Source organism: Cyanistes caeruleus, unplaced genomic scaffold (assembly GCF_971803275.1).
Source record: "Cyanistes caeruleus unplaced genomic scaffold, bCyaCae1.hap1.1 HAP1_SCAFFOLD_96, whole genome shotgun sequence".
Taxonomy (NCBI): domain Eukaryota; kingdom Metazoa; phylum Chordata; class Aves; order Passeriformes; family Paridae; genus Cyanistes; species Cyanistes caeruleus.
In genome coordinates, this window is record NW_028255898.1 from 1,054,895 (window position 1) to 1,075,973 (window position 21,079).

At 45.5% G+C, this 21,079-nt stretch overlaps 2 protein-coding genes across 2 annotated transcripts; both read right to left on the bottom strand.

The window, feature by feature from the left end:
* Nucleotides 1-1,276: 1,276 nt before the first annotated feature.
* LOC147646487 (endogenous retrovirus group K member 8 Gag polyprotein-like) lies at nt 1,277-2,776 on the bottom strand. The gene has a single exon (XM_086873405.1). It carries the CDS (start codon nt 2,744-2,746, stop codon nt 1,541-1,543), a length of 1,206 nt encoding a protein of 401 aa, XP_086729531.1. The 5' UTR covers nt 2,747-2,776; the 3' UTR covers nt 1,277-1,540.
* Nucleotides 2,777-4,794: 2,018 nt separating this feature from the next.
* On the bottom strand, nt 4,795-20,469 carry LOC111922070 (serine/threonine-protein kinase pim-1-like). Its single transcript, XM_086873388.1, has 9 exons — nt 20,463-20,469; nt 9,220-9,665; nt 9,060-9,110; nt 8,489-8,855; nt 7,740-7,916; nt 7,336-7,483; nt 6,927-7,146; nt 6,245-6,379; nt 4,795-5,958 (listed from the first exon to the last, which is right to left on the bottom strand). The coding sequence occupies exons 1-6, from the start codon at nt 20,467-20,469 to the stop codon at nt 7,377-7,379; spliced, it is 1,155 nt and encodes a 384-aa protein (XP_086729514.1). The 3' UTR covers nt 4,795-5,958; nt 6,245-6,379; nt 6,927-7,146; nt 7,336-7,376.
* Between the last annotated feature and the right edge of the window lie 610 nt (nt 20,470-21,079).

A 21,079-nucleotide genomic window follows, 5' to 3' on the forward strand; every position in this document is an offset into this window, starting at 1 on the left:
TATAGGTGCTGTAGGATCGGTACCTTTCAACAAAGGTCATAAGGATTGTAAAAGTTCATTAGGAATACCCACAACAGGTTTAAGGCATTGCAAATCCCCCAGCAATCGCTGAGCATCATGAACAGTATGAAGTGACATGTTCAATGACAGTTTCTGAGGGGCAACATATTGCTCAGTTAAAGTCCACCCGAGATATTTCCATGGGGATGACTGCTGTATTTTCTCAGGTGCAACAACCAGTCCATTCTGAAGTAGTTGCATTTGAATGTCCTTAACTTGTTTATCTGCAAAAGGTTGTGACTGAGCAAAAAGAATATCATCCGTATAGTGATAAATAATGGTTGTAGGCCATCGAGCACGTAGTGGCTGCAAAGCATTATCAACATAAAGCTGGCACAAGGTAGGAGAATTACGCATACCTTGTGGTAAAACTGTCCATTCAAACCTCTTGTCTGGTTCTGCTCGATTTAATGAAGGCAAGGTAAAAGCAAATCTGCAAGTATCCTGTTCATGCAGTGAGATAGTGAAAAAACAGTCCTTTAAATCAATTATTAACAAGGGCCAATCTTTTGGTAACATTGCAGGATTGGGCAAACCAGGTTGTAGTGCCCCCATTGGCTCCATTTGTTCATTTACTGCACGTAAGTCATGCAGCAATCGATATTCCCCAGATTTCTTTTTTATAACAAAAATAGGAGTATTCCAAGGACTTGTTGACAACTTTAAATGTCCTTGTTGATATTGTTCCAGCACTAATTGATGAGCTTGCTGCAGACTTTCCCTTTTTAAAGGCCACTGTTCAACCCATACTGGTTCCTGGATTATCCATTTGAGTGGGATTGGGAAAGTGCAAACAATGGCCTCTATTCTAAAGGGTGCTCATTGGTCAAAACAACACCAAGTTGTGACAAAATATCTCGTCCAATTAGACATTGAACCTTGTCTGGTAATGGAACAATTGACAAAACAGAATTGATGACCTTCCCATCTAATTGAATCTGGATTTGTGGAGACCTTTTTGCTGAAGTTAAACCTCCCACCCCTGTAACAGTAACCATACTGGACAACAAAGGCCATTCCTGGGGCCAATACTGTGGAGCAACAATACTTGAGTCTGCCCCAGTATCCAATAGTCCTTCTAATTGGTGGGATTCTCCATTATAATTGAGAACAACTTTTCGCTTGGGTCGAGTGTTTAAGTCCAGAGTAAGTAATGTAAGTCCTCCTGTAGAACCAAATCCACCCGTACCCTGTAATTGATTTTTCAGTGGTGTCAATTGATGGGTATATTGCGGCAGCGGCACCAATTGTGCGATTCGCTGTCCCTTATCAATTCTGGCTGGTGGTGCCAGTGTATATGCCATGACATATATTTCACCAGAATAGTCCACATCAATTACTCCAGGTAAAATAAACAATCCAATTAAACTAGCAGATGAACGTCCCAACACTATTGCACCCATAGCTTTTCCATTTATTATCAGTGGTCCAATAATTCCTGTGGGAATCTTGTAGGGCTGTGATGTCAATAAATCCACAGTCACTGAGGCTGCCAGGTCAAGGCCGAGGCTCCCTGCTGTGGCAGGCTGGAGGGAAGTTGCACTGATGTTCCGGCAGCTGCTATTTGTGTCTTGGCACGGCGGCTTCTTGCGCTGGCTTTCCCGTTTCCCGATCGCCGGTGGCAAGCACTATCAGCATGAGCATTGGACCGACACTGATTGCACCAAACAGATGACACAGTACATTCCTTTCGAATATGTCCAAGGTTGCCACAGCGAAAACATTTGAATCGGGAGGCTGGAATCCTGCCATTGTTGGTTGTAGCTGCTTGTAGGGGTGCAAGAGCTGCTAAAACCTGACTCTGATTAGATGCAGCCTGCTTTTCTAACCCTTGCCCTAATTCTTTAATTGCTTGGACTAACATTGCCTGTGAGCCCACTGGTATATTGGACATCCTCTCTAATGCCTCTTCAATAGTCCAGTTAGCATTTAGGGAATTTAAAACTGACCTGGTTGCTGGATTACAATTTTGTAATGCACATTGTTTTAACAATGCTCCCCTCATATATTCAGGAACACCTGCCCGCTCTATAGCTGAAGCCGCTTTATCAATAAATGCTCCAAATGGTTCATCTCGCCCTTGCTTAATACCCATATAAGATGGAATACCTCCTGGCTCCTTAATCCGATCAAATGCAGCTCGCGCTAACCACATACCTTCTCTCAATTTATCTGGTCCCAAAATAGCTTGTGCTTCCACTTGACTATATGGTCCTAGTCCCATAAGTTCCTCCAAAGTTAGTCCATGCAGTGGATCACCTGCCTGTCTCTGCACATTTACACTTTCTTGACAATAAGCTTGCCAGTGTGCATTAAACAACAACTGCTGATGCTGACTAAGGATCAATTTCATAATACTCTTACAATCTGCAGGCAACAAAATCTGTGTACCCCACAAATAATTAATCATCTGTCTAACCGGTTCACTGGTCACTCCAAACTGACTGACTGTAGATCGCAACTGTGATAACCATTTCCAATCTAAAGCTGTAATTTGAGCTTGTATTCCTCCCCCTTGCATTGGTGCAAAGGTTACAGGACATGCTACTTCTAATACAGCGTCTGCTATTTCCTTATCTCCGTCTTGCAAAATATTCTGTGCTAACGTAGCCCATGTTTCTCTTCTTTCCCGTGCAATAGCCTCACTTAACTCACGCCCTACCCCAGAGACAGATTTATTTCCCATAGGGGAGGATGGTAACGGTGCTGAAGGCTCCGTTCCAAAATCAGGGTTAGTAGGTGAAGGAATTTGAGATAATACAAAAGAATTAGCAGCTGGAGCAGGAGTCAGTGGCTGAGCGGGGGAAGTCAGTGGTTGCGCGGGGGGGTTCAAAATTACTGTATTTGTGGCCAGTGGCAATGGAAACTCATTAATTCCCTGTAAAAGTCTGTTTTTTGACATAGCTGTAGATGCCTGTGTGGCAGCTGCCTGTTCAGCCTGATACTGCAAAAGAACATTATGAACTGTCCGCCACAGTTTTCCCAGTTTTTTAGCAGCTTTATCATCATCTAAACTAGCGTCCCACAATTTATCTCCAAGTTTTCGCCACTCACTTAGTTCATGAACTGTATGGGGATTCTGAAAACAACCCTGAGCATACCCATAAGCAAGAAGTCCAGGAAGCTCCTTGCGCAAATCAAAATCTTTAACCTGTCGCTTTTCTAAAAAGCAGGTAAATAAATCATATGCTGCTTGCCTTTCCATCTTACCGTCAGCGCGCGCTGTTGCAGCCCCTACAAGGTTTCGGCAGCACGTTACGGCAGGACTCTCCTCTGAGGTCTCCTGGGCGCGGCAACCCTACTGTGTGATCAGGACCCTCCTCCGAGGTTGCCTGGAATGCATCACAGCTGTTGCTTTTCGCCGTCCTTGCTGCGGAGGACCCGTCCCCTGTCGCCGACTCTCGTGGCCAACTCCTTTAAAAGATCCCAAAGGTTCCAAAGGTCCCAAAAAGCTCTGAATGTCCCAAAAAGTCCTTAAGATCCCAAAGGTCCCAAAGGTCCCTGTTCGGGCGCCATTTGATGAGTTCGGCGGGAGAAATGCAGCACTCAATATGAATGATCAGCAAGTCTCGTTTATTGGTAACTCTAACACCACTTATATAGCATCAATAATTAGGCTCATACTTAGTGCAAAAAGTAAGCTCATTATTGGATACTTCATTTAAGGGTACTCCACCTAATTCTACATTCCTGTGATTGCTCATCTATGCTGAATTCACATTCTTCTGATCACAGCGTCCTGTTCTCAGTTAACAGCTATCACCAAGGCCTTCCTGACTTTGCAACATCTCACACCAACTGTACTCTATTGTCTAATTCTTTCCCAGCTAACTGCTGCATGGGAATATGACCTTTGCTCTCTAGCCATTCCTCTATAAGGGCACATTTCCTTCAGTGGCATCACCTGGGCCTGGACCTCATGAGGCACACAGGGAAAATTTGGGCTCTCTCCTGAGGTGTGCAGGGATCCCCATGAGGAGTGCAGTGGGGTTAAATTGAGAGGGTTTTTTACTCTTCTCAGCACAGCAAAGGGGACAGTCTTGGCCGAGGTTTTGCAGAGCTGGGAGGAAGCCTCTTGTGAGCCCTTGGGCCCGGCTTGTGGGCACAGTGGGCAGGTGGAGCCCATCCCTTGAGGCCAGTCTGGGCTGCTCAGGCTGGGCTGGGCCGGGTGAGCTGGGCCATTCTCTGGGGCACAGGAGGCACCCAGGGCTATAACTGAGGCTGTGGCTTCTCACCCTGAAGGGAGGCTGGCTCTGCTGGTTCAGAGGGCACAGCTTAGATCCCAGTTCCCTTTGTAAACCTGCTGGGGAAGTGTTGAGGGCAGAGAGTTCCAACCCTTCTCACTGGGAAGCTGGGCTGATGCTGTGGGTTTTTTTAATTTTTTGCTCTCTAAATTTGTGTCCTGGCAGAGGATTAAGTTTGCTTGCTCTCAGTAAGCCCCTTTTCTTCTTGGTGCTGTTGTAAATGAAATTTAAATCAGACAACTAGATTGATTGAGTTAATAGCAATTAAATAACATGGGAAAAAATTATACAATTTAGTGAATTGAATACAAGAATAAAATTTAGTAAAAGAATTCAATTTAGTAATTTGAATAGCAATTTGGTATAAAAGGAATACAATTTAGTAAAAGAGTACAATTTAGTGAATATCTTCATATATAATCTTCATATATATATATATATATATATATATATATATATATATATGTATGTGAATATAGTTTGCCAGTAATTAAGTATGATTAAAGCATAAGCAAAACTGACCGGGCTACAGAGAGGACTTCTCACCCCACCTCACATACAAAACAAAGCAATTCAAACAAAACTCATATACTGTATGCTTATAATATTCATTAATGTTTCTTGTAAGTTTTCTCATATTTCTGATTCTTTGACTTTACGTCACTATTCGTCATGGTGCATGCTTCATTTGTTGCTAGGGGGTCTTCAGTCTTCTTTCAGTGGTATTTTGGATGAAGGCTTACACTCATCCTCATTGTCCTCTGGATAACCTTAAAGGCTGTGCATGCTTACTAAGTGTTGTGTTATGCAAGTAAGCATTGTGTTCCACTAATTAGTCTTACATTTCATAATTTTCAGGCCCTATGCCTGAAGTCGTTCCAACTTTGTCCATCTCATGGTCTATTTTCTCTTGGGACATTACTTATCCCAGAACTACATCCTCTATCTTAATTTTAACATGTAACATTTTTAAAGGGGTACATCTGCTTGTAACACCAATTCTCCTGATTGCTTCTAATAATAACTTTCCAAACAGTTACAATTTAGTTAGCACAAATCATTTCCATTTATCACAAGGGGATTCATAGAGCTCATCCTGATGGATGAGGAAAAGGGAGTGGGAACTCAGCAGTGAGGAGACCGGAGGGCTGGAGAGCAGCTCTGAAAGACACTAAACTCCCACCAGACCTCTGAAACATTGCTGCTCTTCAGCCAGTGACAGGATGGGTCCCTGAGACTGGGGCTCAGCCTTCCTCGTGGTGAGGGGCATCAAGGAAGGCTGCAGTGTGATGGAGACTGTGATGGGCTGGGAACTCACTGGGGGAAAGGAGGGAGCAATTGTGAAGTAAAAGGCAGGTGTGGGACAGAACTGTTCAGAGAAGGGCTGAGCTACAGCTTGAGCAAAATGAAAAAATGTCATTAGGGGTCATCCCAGATTGATTTCATTTCAGAAGTTATGGAACAAGTTTAATTTTTGGGGGGTGTCATGTTTTCCCTTGGAGGTGGACACTCTGCAGACTTGAGCTGCATTGCCAAAATGCTCAAGTCTCTGCTGCAGGTCACAGCGTTTCTTCTTTGGCTGATCCCGGCCTGGTGCTGAGCCCAGCAGAGCCCTGGCAGAGCCCAGAGCAGCCTCAGCATCCGCAGAGCCCGGCTGTAAGGAGAGAAACCAGAAACCGCCCATCAGCTGAAGACTCCTGTCCCCTTGTCCCAGCCAGCCGCGGTGCCCAGGCCATGCTGGCCATGCTCAGAGCTGGGCCCAAAGCTGCCCATCACTGTTGCCTTGGGGAGCAGAGCAGGAGGGCAGGACATGTGCCCAGCCCGCAGCCAGCCACGGCAGATCCAGCCCCTCAGCAGCTGCCCAGAGCGGGATGTTCCTGTGCCCGCTGCCATCTCCCAAAAGCTCTTGTCCCACCCATGCCAAGGAGATGAGGACCCACCTCACACCATCCGCTGCCACAAGAAAAGCTGGTCCCAAATGATGTCCTCAGTCTTCTCCAAGGGCACGGCCCATCCACGCCACAGCTGGTCCCAAGCACTTCCCGATCCAGACTGGACCCCACCTAGAACGCTTCCTTTAGAAAAACAAACAACAAATTAATGAAAATAGGTTACAGACAAAAAGGGGAAACAAGAAAAATGGTAAAAAATCTTATGTCTGTCAGGAGCTTGAGTAAGGCCCAACCCCTACATTCTGGGGAAAAACCCACCCATGGGTAAGGGAAGCCTATGCTTTCTCCCTTTCCCCCTGCACTGTCCCCCAAAATCACGGTGATCCCAAAGCAAAGCAGGGGAGTGGAGCAGCCCAAGCCCTTCCTTGCCTGCACAGCAAAGCAGCCGTGCTCAGGTTCTGGAGTCCCACCTGTGCTCCTGCCTTGGGGGTTTGTTTGTGTTGGGCTGGCTGCCCCAGCCCCAGCCCGGGGCACGGTGGGTGGTGGGGGCTGTTGGCAGGGCCAGGATCCCACTCCCATTTCGTCACCACCCCAGCCCACGCCCCCAGCCCTGCCAAAAACCAGCTGGGCAGCCACTGAGGAATCAGCTGCATCTGCCCCAGCAAAGGGGAAACCTTTGGTTGCCGGCCAATGCACAAATCTGGGAGCATCCCCCTGGGTCTGGACTTACCTGAAAATTCTCTGTGGAGCCTGGCTTTGAAGAAGGTGCCAGAATCAAAGTCCATCATCGCCAGCTCCCCCTGGCCAGGTGGAGGAAGAGGTTGTCATCCTTGCTGCTGTCCTCCATGTCTCCAGCAGCAGCAGCAGCAGCCCCACCTGGTGCAGCTTCTCCAGGGGCTCCTTCTTCCCTGGGGTGACACCAGGCTGTCAGGGTTCTGCCCAGGGCCCAGCTGTCAGTGAACCAGGACAAGCAAAACCAGCTCAGATGGTGCCCACCAGTGCTGGGCAGAGCAGCTCAGCTCCAGCACAAGGGCTGTGTGTTCCCATTCGATGACCCCAGTGCAGTGACACAGGCAGGACAAAAAAGTCTAGGTTTCTTTGCTGCTGATTGCCAGGGCATGTGTGGAGCTGTAACTTACCAGGTCCCTGCATCACTGTGCCTGTGGCTCTCTCCCTTCTTCTAGGGCTGATGAATATCCTGCATCCAGGGATCACAGGACAGGTCTTCTAATGAGGGCCTGTCCAAGGAGTTCAGGGATAAACACCACCTGATCACAACTTGGCAGTCTGGGGAGAGAAACCACAAACCACTGGTCAGTTGGAGAAGGCTCCTGTCGGCTTTGCCCCACTATTCTCGTGCCCAGGCCACGCTGGATGTGCTCAGAACTGGGCCTAAACTTTCCCATCAATTCTTTGTTTTGGAGGAGACCAGGAGAGCAGGACATGTGCCACCTCCTCAGCAGCTGCCAGAGCGGGATGCTCACGAGCCCGCTGCTGTCTCCCAACACTGGTGTTCCCCCCGTGCCCAGAGATGAGGATCCACCTTGGGAGAGCCCTTGTGGCAGCGGGAGCTGGCCCCATCTGATGTTCCTGCCCCTCCTGAAAGGGTGCTCCCCGCAGACCATCTCGTGCAGCAGGATGCCCAGGGACCAGACGGTCGCTGCCTCGCCATGGTACCACCCGAAGTCGTTCCATTCCGGGGGGCTGTATGACGGTGTTCCTATGGAATATGGATGGAGCTCATCAGGGGGATGCTGCTGCTCCCAGAGCCTGGCCCCAGCATCCCTGGGCATGTGGTGGCTACCCCAGTGGCCCATGGGGTGACCTGCTGCCCTCTCACCTGCACCTGGGTCTTGGGTACAAACCTGGGGTTGGAAAAGAAGCCACTGGTGTTGGAAGAGGGCAGCAGAAACCCTGGCAAGGCCTGACCATGACACACAAAGGATAAATGCACTCAGTGCTGGGGAAAAACCATACCCACATCCTCTCTGCTGGCATTGCCCAAAAAATATCTTGAACCAAGGCAAACCAGGTGAGCAGAGCAGTCCAAGCCCATTCTCACCTGCACACCAAACCAGCTGGTGCACAGGTCCTGGCTCCCCCTCTCTGCTACCCCCACCCACGGGGGATTTTGTCAGGCTGGCTGCCCCAGCCCCAGCCCCAGCCCCAGCCCCAGCCCCAGCCCCAGCCCCAGCCCCAGCCCCAGCCCCTATCCTGGGATAATCCTTGCTGCCACACCCAGGTTGGGCCAGGAGATGCCAGGACCAGGAGCCTGCCCCTGTGTCGGCTCACCTGCAAATTGAGTGTAGGCTGTGTCCTGCAGGTAGGCGCCACAGCCGAAGTCAATCAGTTTTGCCTGCCCGGTGTCCAGGTCAACCAAGACATTCTCCGGTTTTATATCTCTGTGCAGGACCCCGCAGCTGGTGCAGTGCCGCACGGCCGCCAGCACCTGCTGGAACAGCTCCCGCGCCTCTTCCTCGGACAGGAACCTCCGTGCCCGAATGAAACGTCGCAGGTCCTGACACCGCTCCGGGCGCTCCAGCACCATCACAGTGGTGTTGGGGAGCTCAAACCACTCCAGCAGCAGCACCACACCGGGGAAGCCTGTGGACACCTTGTCCAGCAGCACGATCTCCAGAGGTGCGCTGGTGCCGTCGGGCTGCGGGAGGAGCACGGTGCCGTCAGTGGGGCTGAGCCCGTGCCAGGGCTCGGGAAGCCCTCAGCCAGCCCGGGATGCTCTGCACCCTCCACTGGCCCCATACCCGCTCTCCCTCCAGGTGTCCTGGTGGCTCCCACCCTTCCAGGCCCCAGCTCATCCCCGCCTGGCACTCCCCGGCTTCTGCCGCTGGCCCCGCTCACTCACCAGCTCGCCCCAGTGCCGGACGCGGTTCCGTGGCACCTTTTTGATGGACACCTGCAAGCCAAAGGAACAGCGGATTCAGCTCGCCGCCCACCCCATCCAGCCCCATCCTACTCCTCTGCTCCCTCCTCCTCCTCCGCCCGCCGCCGGCCCCTCTGCTCACCGGGAGTCCGTCCGAGAGCCGAGTGGCCGCAAAAACTCTGCCAAAGCCGCCGCGACCCAGCAGTGAACCCACTCGGTACCGCTGCTGCAGGGCCTGCTGCGCCTTCCCTGGGGAAGAGACGCTGCCGTCAGCGCTCGGCCCGGGGCCAGGAACGGCCCCCGAGCGCTCCCCGAGCTCCCCGGGCCGGGCATCCGCAGGCGTTCCCTCATTGGAACGCGACAGCGGCGGAGCTCGGGCCGGGGAAGCCGCAGCGGAGGCGGCGACAGCGGCCGCACCGCCTGTGTCCTCCGCGGGCCCCGGGAGGAGCCGGGGCCGGGGCCGGGGCCGGGGCCGGGGCCGGGGCCGGGGCCGGGGTCGAGGTCGGGCCAGGTGGAACCAAAGGGCAGCGATGCCGCCCCAGCCCCAGGCAATGATGCCCAGCAGCGCCAGAGCCAGCACAGCCAGAGCTGGGCAGAGGCGAGACCGCGGAGGGACGGCCGGGGACGGGGACGGGGACGGGAACGGGGACGGGGCAGCCCCGCCCGGGGCCGGGGGCGGGCCGGGAGCATGGCCCGGGTGGGCACGGGGAGAGGGAAACTGGACGAAAAGGGGACACAGGAAAAGGGAGACGGGGAGAAGATGAGGGACAGTGGGAGAGGGAGAGGAGAGACAGAAAATTGATAAAATCGCTTCTTTCGCTGCTGCCACTGCTGCCGCTGCAACTGAAGCACCGGGGCCGTTTGTCCCCGTGTCCGTTTGTCCGTTGCCCGCTCGGCCCCGCGCCGAGCCCCGCGCTCCCCGGGCAGCCCCTGAGCCTGGCCAAACACGGGAACTTTGCCCTGGTGAGCCAAGAGCCAGAGTCTGGACTCCTGCACAGGGACACAGCAATGGCCTTGGCTGCTGCTGTGCCTTGTCCCTGCTGAGCGTCAAACACTGTCTGAGCACATTCCCTGAATGCAGAATTTGTACCTGACCCAAGCACTGCACTTGTGTCTCCAGCATTGCTTTCCAAGGAAAACAGGGCAAGGCAAACTGGCTATAGCTCATGGTATTTTACAGTGTCTAAAACTTGCCAAGTCTCAAATCTTAGAGGTGAGATCCATTTGGAATGAATGGGATAGAGAAACAGTGCAAGATGGAAAAGGGAAACATAAAAATAGAGAATAGAGAAAAAAAAATTAGAGAAAAATAGAGAAAAACATACTGGTCGTTTCTTTGGATTTTATTTTCATTTCTTGAAAAAGCTGTTTCAATTTTCCCAGAATCTTCTCCGCAGTCCCGTCTGTTCTTTCCAAAAACCTGTCCTGGAGAACGAGGTGCAGCTCCTGTCACAAGATGTGCCCCCAGATGCAGCTTCTCTTGGCTCCCCACACTGTGAGTGCAGCACAACTCTTGCAGCAAAGCAGGACAAATGGTTGAAGAACTTGACAACTTGTTCTTTCTTTTCCTTGTGCACTGGGGAGTTGTGCCATTGCTAAGGTTTTCATTGTTCCTCTTCTACCCAAAGAAAACATGATGAGTTACCAGGAATTGTTGGGGAAAACAAGCCTGGCTGAATGTGGAGAAAGAATCTCCAGAGCCTGCAGCCAGCAGTGGAGAGCTCATCATTCCAACAGCCCCATGGACATGTTGAAAGTGATCTGGAACATGAAGATGGGCTGACAGAGAGAGTTTGTTTCTGTGTTCAGTTGAGATGATTCTATATCTTTTGCAGTGGTAGAAATCAAGAGCACAATCAGTTGATGATAAGCAGCAGAACATGATAAGCTGGACCTGTCAGTGGATGACAGAAAGACTGTGAAAAGGAGAAATGCAGGGAATGACTTGGTGAACTTCGTGTGTAAGAAGGGTCATTTTTTCCTAATAATTCCCAATTCATTCCCTTTGCTTTTATCCTTTTAACAAGACCAATTGCATCTCCGATTCCCCAGGAAATGAGAACCCCGAGCTTGTGGAACTGCCTGAAAGGTGCCCTGTTCCTTTTTCTTCTGCTGCTCAGAAGAAACAATGAAGTGAATTGGGAAGTTCTGTTTTTTCTTTCTCCGGGAGGATTTTTTCATTTTATTTGCCACTGCAGAGGCAATTTCTGTGATGGCCTCTGTCTGTTGATTCTATTTCAGCAGCAGCAGCAGCAGCAGCAGGGCTGTGTTTGAGCACTGCAAACGTGACCTGTGTGTCTTTAATTCCTCTCGACTTAGTGCTCAGGGAGCATTTTGATCTCTACTGACCATGGTGCCTGAAACAAAAATCCTGAGTTCCCCATCACAAAAGCACAGTGGGTAGCACTGATTGGAAGAGGCAATTGCAGCTGTACTGCTAAAATTCAGGTGGCAAGCAGAAGAGGGGCAAGAGCAGCCGGGATCTACAACTGCCAAGACAAATGTAGATTAAATAATTTTGTGGAATTTTTATTGAATCTTGAGGGATTTTGAGGAGACTTGAAAAATTTTGAGGGATTTTTATTGGATTTTGTGGAAAATTGTGGAGATTTGGTGGGATGTGTCAGGAATTTGGTGGGGTTTTCAGAAGATTTCTGCAATTTTGTGGGATTTTCCTTGAATTTTGTGGGATTTTCCTTGAATTTTGTGGGATTTTCCTTGAATTTTGTGGGATTTTTGGAGATTTGAAAAATTTCTTGGGATTTTTTTTTAGATTTTGTGGAATTTTGTGGGAATTTTGTGGGATGCTTCTGGAGTTTTGTGGGATTTTTCTTGATTTTTGGGGGATATTTAGGAGATTTGGTGGGATGTTTCTGCAATTTGCTGGGGTTTTTGAGATCATTTAAGGAATTTTGTTGGAATTTTTTCTGGAATTATGTTGCATTTTGAGGAGACTTGAAGAATTGTGAGGGATTATTTCTTTGATTTCGTGGAATTTTTGTGGAGATTGTGTGGGATGTTTCTGGAATTTGGTGGGGTTTTCAGAAAATTTAGGGAATCGTGTGGGATTTTATTGTAATTTTGTGGGCTTTTTCTTGAATTTCGTAGGATATTGAGTAGATTTTGTGGGAGTTTTGTGGAATTTTGTGGGATTTTGAGGAGACATGATGAATTTTGTGGGATTTTTCTTAGATTTTGTGGAAATGTGTGGAGATATTGGAGGATGTTACTGGAATTTGGAGGGGTTTTGAGAACATTTAGGGAATTGTGTGGGATTTTTCTTGAATTTTGTGGGATTTTGTGGAGACTTGAAGAATTTTGAGGGATTATTATTAGATTTTGTGGTATTGTTGGAGATTTGGTGGGATGATTCTGGAATTTGGTAGGGTTTTGGGAAGATTTAGGGAATTTTGTGATTTTTTTTTCTGGAATCTGGAGGGATTTTGAGGTGACTTGAAGAATTGTGAGGGATTTTTCTTAGATTTTATGGAATTTTGTAGAGATTTGGTGGGATGTTTCTGGAATTTGGTGGGGTTTTTTTGTACTGATGTGGAAATTTCTGGTATTTTGTGGGATTTTGAGGAGACTTGAAAAATTGTGAGGGATTTTTCTTAAATTTTATGGTAATTTGTGTAGAATTGGTGGGATGTTTCTGGAATTTGCTGGGGTTTTAAAAGCATTTAGGGAATTGTGTGGGATTTTTCTGCAATTTAGTGGGATTTTCCTTGAATTTTGCAACGTATTGGGGAGATTTTGTGGGAGTTTTGTAGAATTTTGAGGGATTTTGTGGAGACATGAAGAATTTTGAGGTATTTTTTTATATTTAGTGGAAATTTGTTTAGATTTTCTGGGTTGTTTCTGGAATTTCTTGGCGTTTTGAGAAGATTTCTGCCATTTCGAGGGATTTTTCTTGAATTTGGTGGGATTTTGTGGAGACTTGAAGAATTGTGAGGGATTTTTCTTAGATTTTGTGGAATTTTGTGGAGATTAGGTGGGATGTTTCTGGAATTTGCTGGGGTTTTAAAAGCATTTAGGGAATTGTGTGGGATTTTTCTGCAATTTAGTGGGATTTTCCTTGAATTTTGCAACGTATTGGGGAGATTTTGTGGGAGTTTTGTAGAATTTTGAGGGATTTTGTGGAGACATGAAGAATTTTGAGGTATTTTTTTATATTTAGTGGAAATTTGTTTAGATTTTCTGGGTTGTTTCTGGAATTTCTTGGCGTTTTGAGAAGATTTCTGCCATTTCGAGGGATTTTTCTTGAATTTGGTGGGATTTTGTGGAGACTTGAAGAATTGTGAGGGATTTTTCTTAGATTTTGTGGAATTTTGTGGAGATTAGGTGGGATGTTTCTGGAATTTGCTGGGGTTTTCAAAACATTTAATGAATTGTGTGGCAATTTTCTGCAATTTGGTGGGAGTTTTCTTGAATTTTGTAGGATATTGAGGAGATTGTGTGGGAGTTTTGTGGAATTTTGAGGGATTTTGAGGAGACATGAAGAATTTTGAGGTATTTTCTTAGGTTTTGTGGAAATTTGTGGAGATTTTGTGGGTTGTTTCTGGAATTTGGTGGGATTTTGTGGTGACTTGAAGAATTTTGAGGGGTTTTTCTTAGATTTTGTCGAGTTTTGTGGAGGTTTGGTGGGATGTTTCTGGAATTTGGTAGGGTTTTGGGAAGATTTAGGGAATTCTGTGAGATTTTTTTTCTGGAATCTTGAGGGATTTTCAGAAGACTTGATGAATATAGTGGGATTTTTCTTAGATTATGTTGTATTTTGTGGAGATTTAGTGGGATGTTTCTGCAGTTTTTTGGGGTTTTTTTGTGATGTTCTGGAATTGTCTGATATTTTGTGGGATTTTGAGGAGACTTGAAGAATTTTGTGGGATTTTTCTGAAATTTTGTGGGATTTTGAGGAGACAAGAAGAATTTTGAGGTATTTTCTTAGATTTTTTTAAAATTTGTGGGGATTTTCTGGGATGTTTCTGGAATTTGGTGGGGTTTTTAGAAGCTTTCTGCAGTTTTGTTGGAGTTTTTTCTTAAATTTGGTGGGATTTTGTGGAGACTTGGAGAATTGTGAGGGATTGTCCTTAGATTTTGTGGAATTTTGTGGAGATTTGGTGGGATGTTTCTGGAATTTGGTAGGGTTTTGGGAAGATTTAGGGAATTTTGTAAGACATTTTTCTGGAATCTTGAGGGATTTTGAGGGGACTTGAAGAATTGTGAGGGATGTTTGAAATTTTGTGGAATTTTGTGGAGATTTGGTGGGACGTTTCTGGAATTTGCTGGGGTTTTCAGAACATTTAATGAATTGGGTGGGATTTTTCTGCAATTTGGTGGGATTTTTTCTTGAATTTTGTAGGATATTGAGGAGATTTTGTGGGAGTTTTGTGGAATTTTGAGGGATTTTGACGGGACTAGAAGAAATTTGAGGCATTTTCTTAGGTTCTGTGGAAATTTGTGGGGGTTTTGTGGGATGTTTCTGGAATTTGGAGGGATTTTGTGGAGACTTGAAGAATTGTGAGGGATTTTTCTTAGATTTTGTGTAATTTTGTGGAGATTTGGTGGGATGTTTCTAGAATATGCTGGGGTTTTCAGAACATTTAATGAACTGTGGGATTTTTCTGCAATTTGGTGGGATTTTTCTTGAATTTTGCAGGGTATTGGGGAGATTTTTGTGGGAGTTTTGTAGAATTTTGAGGAAACATGAAGAATTTTGAGGTATTTTCTTAGATTTTGTGGAATTTTGTGGAGATTTTGTGGGTTGTTTCTGGAATTTGGTGGGGTTTTCAGAACATTTAATGAGTTGTATGGTATTTTTCTGCAATTTGGTGGGATTTTTCTTGAATTTTGTGAAATTTTGAAAAGATTTGTGGGAGTTTTGTGGGATTTTGTGGGAATTTGAGGAGACTTGGAGAATTATGAGGGATTTTCTTAGATTTTGTGGAAATTTCTGGGGATATGGTGGGATGTTTCTGGAATTTGGTAGGGTTTTGGGAAGATTTAGGGAATTCTGTGAGATTTTTTTTCTGGAATCTAGAGGGATTTTGAGGAGACTTGAAGAATTTTGTGGGATTTTTCAGAAATTTATGGAAATTTGTGGCAATTTGGTGGGATGTTTCCGGAATTTTGTAGGGTTTTGAAGAACATTTAATGAATTGTGTGAGATTTTTCTGCAATTTGGTGGGATTTTTCTTGAATTTTATGGGATTTTGAGGAGACTTGAAGAATTGTGAGGTATTTTTCTTAGATTTTGTGGAATTTTGAGGAGATTTGGTGGGATGTTTCTGGATTTTGCTGGGGTTTTCAGAACATTTAATGAACTGTGTGGGATTTTTCTGCAATTTGATGGGTATTTTCTTGAATTTTGCAAGGTATTGAGGAGATTTTGTGGGAGTTTTGTAGAACTTTGAGGAATTTTGAGGAGACATGAAGAATTTTGAGGTATTTTCTTAGATTTTGTGGAAATTTCTGGGGATATGGTGGGCTGTTTTTGGAACTTGGTAGGGTTTTGATAAGCTTTCTGCAATTTTGTTGGAATTTTTTCTGGAATTTTGTGGGATTTTGTGGAGACTTGAAGAATTGTGAGGGATTTTTCTTAGATTTTATGGAATTTTGTGGAGATTTGGTGGGATGTTTCTGGAATTTGGTAGGGTTTTGGGTAGATTTATGGAATTCTTTGAGATTTTTTTCCTGGAATCTAGGGGGATTTTGAGGAGACTTGAAGAATTTTCTGGGATTTTTCTGAAATTTTGTGGAAATTTGTGGCGATTTGGTGGGATGTTTCTGGAATTTTGTGGGGTTTTGACGAACATTTAATAAATTGTATGGTATTTTTCTGCAATTTGGTGGGATTTTTCTTGAATATTTTTGAATATTGAGGAGATTTTGTGGTAGTTTTATGGAATTTTGAGGTATTTTGAGGAGACATGAAGAATTTTGAGGTATTTTCTTAGATGTTGTGAAAATTTGTGGGGATTTTGTGGGATGTTTCTGGAATTTGGTGGGGATTGGGAAGATCTAGGGAATTTTGTGAGATTTTTTTTCTGGATTCTAGAGGGATTTTGTGGAGACTTGAAGAATTGTGAGGCATTTTTCTTAGATTTTGTGGAAATTTGTGGCGATTTGGTGGGATGTTTCTGGAATTTGGTGGGATTTTGAGGAGACTTTAAGAGGTTTGTGGGATTTTTCTGAAATTTTGTGGAAATTTGTGGAGATTTGGTGGCGTGTTTCTGGAATTTGCTGGGATTTTGAGAACATGTAATGAATTGTGCGGGATTTTTCTGCAATTTGGTGGGTTTTTTCTTGAATTTTGTAGTATATTGGGGGTATTTTGTGGAAGTTTTGTAGAATTTTGAGGGATTTTGGTGAGACGTGGAATTTGGTGGGCATTTGAGAAGATTTCTGCAATTTCGTGGGATTTTTCTTGAATTTTCCTTGTATTTTTTGGGATTTTTCTGGAATTTTCTTGGATTTTTCTGAAATTTCATGGATTTTGCTGGAATTTTCTAGGATTGTGAGAAAATTTAAAGAATTTTGTTGGGTTTTTACTGAATTTTGTGGGATTTTTCTTGGATTTCCTGCGATGTTCCTGGAATGTGTTTGGAAGTTTTTTGTAATGTTGTGGAATTTTCTGGAATTTTGGGGGATTTGAGGGAATTTTGTGTAATTTTGTGTTTTGCATTTTTTGGGATTTTGAGGGAATTTTCTGGATTATTTCTGGAATTCTAAGGGATTTTTTTTTTTATATTGTGAAAATTTGTGGGGATATTGTTAGATTTTTCTGGAATTTCATAGGGTTTTGAGAAGATTTAGGGAGTTTTGTGGGAATTTTCTAGAATTTTGTGTGATTTTTCTGGAATTTTGTGGGATTTTGAGGGAATTTTGTGTGATTTTTCTGGAATTTTGGGGGGGTTTTTTGGACTGTTTTGCTAATTGGAGGAGATTTTTTGGGATGTTTCTGGAATTTGGTAAAATTTTGGGAAGATTCAGGGAATTTTGTGGGATTTTTAAAAAATTTTTTGGGATTTTGAAGACATTTGAAGAATTTTTTGGGATTTTTCTTTGATATATTGGAAATTTGTGGCGATTTTGTGGGATGTTTCTGGAATCTCGGAGTGTTTTGAGAAGATTTAGGGAATTTTGTGTAGTATTTTTCTGCAATTTTGTGGTATTTTCCATGAATTTTGTGGAAATTTGTGGAGATTTTGTTGGATGTTTCTGGAATTTTGAGTTTTTTTGAGGTAGTTTTGTGTGATTTTTTTTCTTTTTAACTTTTTGGGATTTTGAGAGAATTTTTTGGGATTTTTCTGGTATTTTGTGGAATGTTTCTGGAATTATGTGAAGTTTTTCTGGAATTTTGAGGGGTTTTAAGGAGACATGAAAATTTTGAGGGTTTTTTCTTAAATTTTGTGGAAATATATGGGGATATGAAAAGATTTTGTGAATATTTGAAGTTTTTTCTGCAAATACGTGGATTTTTCTAAAATTTTGTGAGACTTTGAGACAATTGAAAGGATTTTTTGGGACGTTTCTGGAATTTTGTGTGATTTTTTCAGTACTTTTTTTTATTTTTCTGGAATTAAAGGGGATTTTTCTGGATTTTTGTGGGATTTTTATGGTATATAGTTTGATTTTTCTGGAATTTCCTAGGATGTTTCTGGAATTTTGTGGGATGTTTTAGGAATTTTGTCTGATGTTTCTGGAATTTTGTGGGATGTTTAGGTATTTTGAGGGATTTTTTTAATTGTTGTGGAAATTGGAGGAGATTTTGTGGTATGTTTCTTGAATTTGGCAAAGTTTTCAGAAGATTTAGGGAATTTTGTGGGATTTTTTTTTATTTTCTGGGACATTGTGGAGACTAAAAATTTGTGGGATTTTTCATAGATTTTGTGGAAATTTTTGGAGATTTTGTGGGATGTTTCTAGTATTTGGTGGGGTTTTGAGAAGATTTCTGCAATTTTATGGGATTTTTCTTGCCTTTTGTGGGATTTTTCTTGCATTTTGTGGGATTTGTGGAGACTTGAAAAATTTTTGGGATTTTTTTCTTAGATTTTGTGGAATTTTGTGGAGATTTTGTGGGATGGTTCTGGAATCTGGTATGGTTTTGAGAATATTTAGGGAATTTTGTGGTATTTTTCTGGAATTTTGTGGAATTATTCTGGAATTTTGTGGGATTTTGCTGGAATTTTCTGGGATATTGAGAAAATTTAAAGAAGTTTGTGGGATTTTTCTGCAATTTTGTGGGATGTTTCTGGAATGTGGTTGGATTTTTTTTGTAATGTTGTGGAGTTTTCTGGTATTTTGTGGGATTTTAAGGAGACTTGAAGTATTTTGAGGGATTTTTCTTAGATTTTGTGGAGATTTGTGGAGATTTGGTGGGATGTTTCTGTAATCTGGTAGGGTTTTGAGATTCAGGGCATTTTGTGGGATTTTTGTAGGATTTTGTGGATTTTTTCTGGAATTTTGCAGGATTTTGAGAACATTTGGGGCAATTTTTATGAAGATTTTGATGAATCAAATGGAAAAATAAAAAGGGTAAAACTGCTGAAATTTTGGTAAACAAAGGTTAAAACCAAAACCATCCAAAGGGACCTGAATTCTGCGCTAAATCTGCATGGTTTGGCCTAACATCAGCCAAATGGGGTTAAAATCATCCCAAGGCGTCCAAAGTGCAACCAAAAGGTCATAAAAATGCCCAAACTGGTGTAAAACCCACGCCAAATGGCCTAAAATCACCCTTGGATCTCCCAAATGGGTGCAAGATCCACCCTGAAAGTCGCCGGTTTTGCCTCAAATCACCCAAAGGGCCCCAACATCACCCAAACTGGCCTGAAACGCCCAAAAGGGACCTGAAATCACCCGAAAAGGGCTCGGTTCGAGCGGCACCGGGACTGAGTTCTCACTGGGAGTGAGACCGAGACCAAGACTGAGACCAAGACTGAGACCTAGAGCGGGCCTGAGACTGGGACTGAATCCAGCACCGGCACCGAGAGCGGCACCGCTCCGGGACCGGGACTGAGACCGGGACCGGCACCGCTGCGCCATTGAGATCGACACCGGGACCGGAATCGGCTCCGGGAGTGCCCCGGGACTGCTCCGAGACTGAGAGCGAGGCCAGCACAGGGACTGGGATCAACACCAGGAGCGCTCTGAGACCGAGACTGAGACCAGAACCAGGATCAGCACCGGGATCACTCCAGGACCAGCCCTAGGATCAGCACCGGGATCACTCCAGGACCAGCACTGGGATCAGCACTGGGATCACTCCTGGAGCAGCACTGACACTGGGACAGGAACTGCTCCGAAGCCAAGACTGAGACCAGGACTGAAACCAGCACTGGCACCGGCACTGAGACTGGCACCGCTCCGGGACCGAGACCGAGACCGGGACTGAGAGTGAGATGGAGACAAAAACTGGGACTGGGAGTGCTCTGGGACCGACACTGGGACCACCACAGCTCCGGGACAGAGATCGACACTGGGACCGGAATCAGCATTGGGATCGCTCTGGGATTGCTCTGGGACCACTGCGTTCACTCTGGGCAGTTTTGGCCGTGCCCCTGGGTGAGACTGAGGAGGGCTGGGAGGGTACTGGGAGAGAAGGGGGAGGGAACTGGGAGGGAACTGGGAGGGAGCCTTCGGCAGGGCAGGACCGCCTTGGTTTACATCGTTCCAGTGCAGCCATCCCGGTCCATGTGGTCCTGGTCCATGTGATCCCAGTCTCTGGTGCTGATCCATACGGTCCCGGTCTGTGCAATCCCAGTCTGTGCAATCCCAGCCCATGGATCCCAGTCTGTGTGGTCCTGCATGGCACACACTCCAAGAGTCTGGAATTCCAGTTGCCAGCAAGGAAAAGAAGTTCCTGCCCTTGAAGGAAAAGCTCTTGAGAAGAGGCCGAGAGCCAAGTGCAGCAAGATCTTACAGTGACATTTCCCTGCCAGCCCCCAGAACTTCACCCATGCTTGTTGTAGCTCCTAGATTGGGAATTAAATCAGGGCAGGGTCTCTGGTGGGAGCTGCCCTGGGTGCAGGGAGACGCTGATGTCAGCGTTCAGGAACACACATAATCACAGATTGATTATATGCAGGTGCTTTATTGAAGCACACGGGAACTAGGGGTATCAGCAACCCAAATCTAGCTCCATCGTCTTTGTCCAAAGTGCACATATTTCTACAATTTCAGCTGTAGCAGTAATCACTGTAACAACCTTATCAATATTGCCTCATTAATATTGCTTGATTAGCTTTATCAATATTGCTTCATGAGAGTTAGCTCATCCTTGTACGAACATGTACGAATCTTATCTCTGGGTGGGTATCTTGGAGACCCCCAAGTACCAGTTCCCGTTACTGTAAACATTTCAGCTTGCTAGACCATCCCCAATACCAGACATTCTTCCGGCCTACTTCTTCATGGTTTTAAGAAACATTTTCAGAAACATTTAACCCCAGAGTAACAAGGCTTTCACTGCTGGTGTGTCACAGAGAGTGGAACACTGGGGCTGTCACTTCTGCAGTGTGTGATAGATTGACATTTAAGTAAAAAAGACAAACAACTAAAGAAGTTAAGGTTGCTGGAGGCTGATGGGAGTTTATTCTCCTGGCCTATAACCGGTCATTTCCGAGAACTGACAGTAGTTTTGACCATTGAAAAGTGACATCAACCTGTGAACATCACCCTTTAAAACTTAAGCCCGGGAATTTCTCTTTCTCTTTGGTTTCTGGCTTTTGAAGAGGTAACAGGGCTCTGGTTCAGCCTCCTCCCCGCCAGGCCAGACAAGGCCACAGGGGGAGTGGGGCTAGCTGGAGTTCTGCGGTTCCCGGTGGGGGATGGAGACTGTGAAGTGATAGGAGCCCCGTCCCAGAGGGAAGTACTCCCATCTGTCCTACTGGTCTGGCCTTAATGTAAATCTTTGAGTTGATCAAAGGGTCATTGCTAAACAAAACCTTGTTTTTGCCTGCTGACATTGATGGACAGATGCTGTCCCAGGAGATGCTCTTGAT

Coding starts and splice junctions, on each gene's coding strand:
- LOC147646487 (XM_086873405.1), bottom strand. CDS start 2,746: ATGGGAAATAAATCTGTCTCTGGGGTAGGGCGTGAGTTAAGTGAGGCT.
- LOC111922070 (XM_086873388.1), bottom strand. Junction 9,111..9,219: donor GGCTCTCGGACGGACTCCCG/GTGAGCAGAGGG, acceptor TTTGGCTTGCAG/GTGTCCATCAAAAAGGTGCC. Junction 7,917..8,488: donor AGCCTACACTCAATTTGCAG/GTGAGCCGACAC, acceptor CATATTCCATAG/GAACACCGTCATACAGCCCC.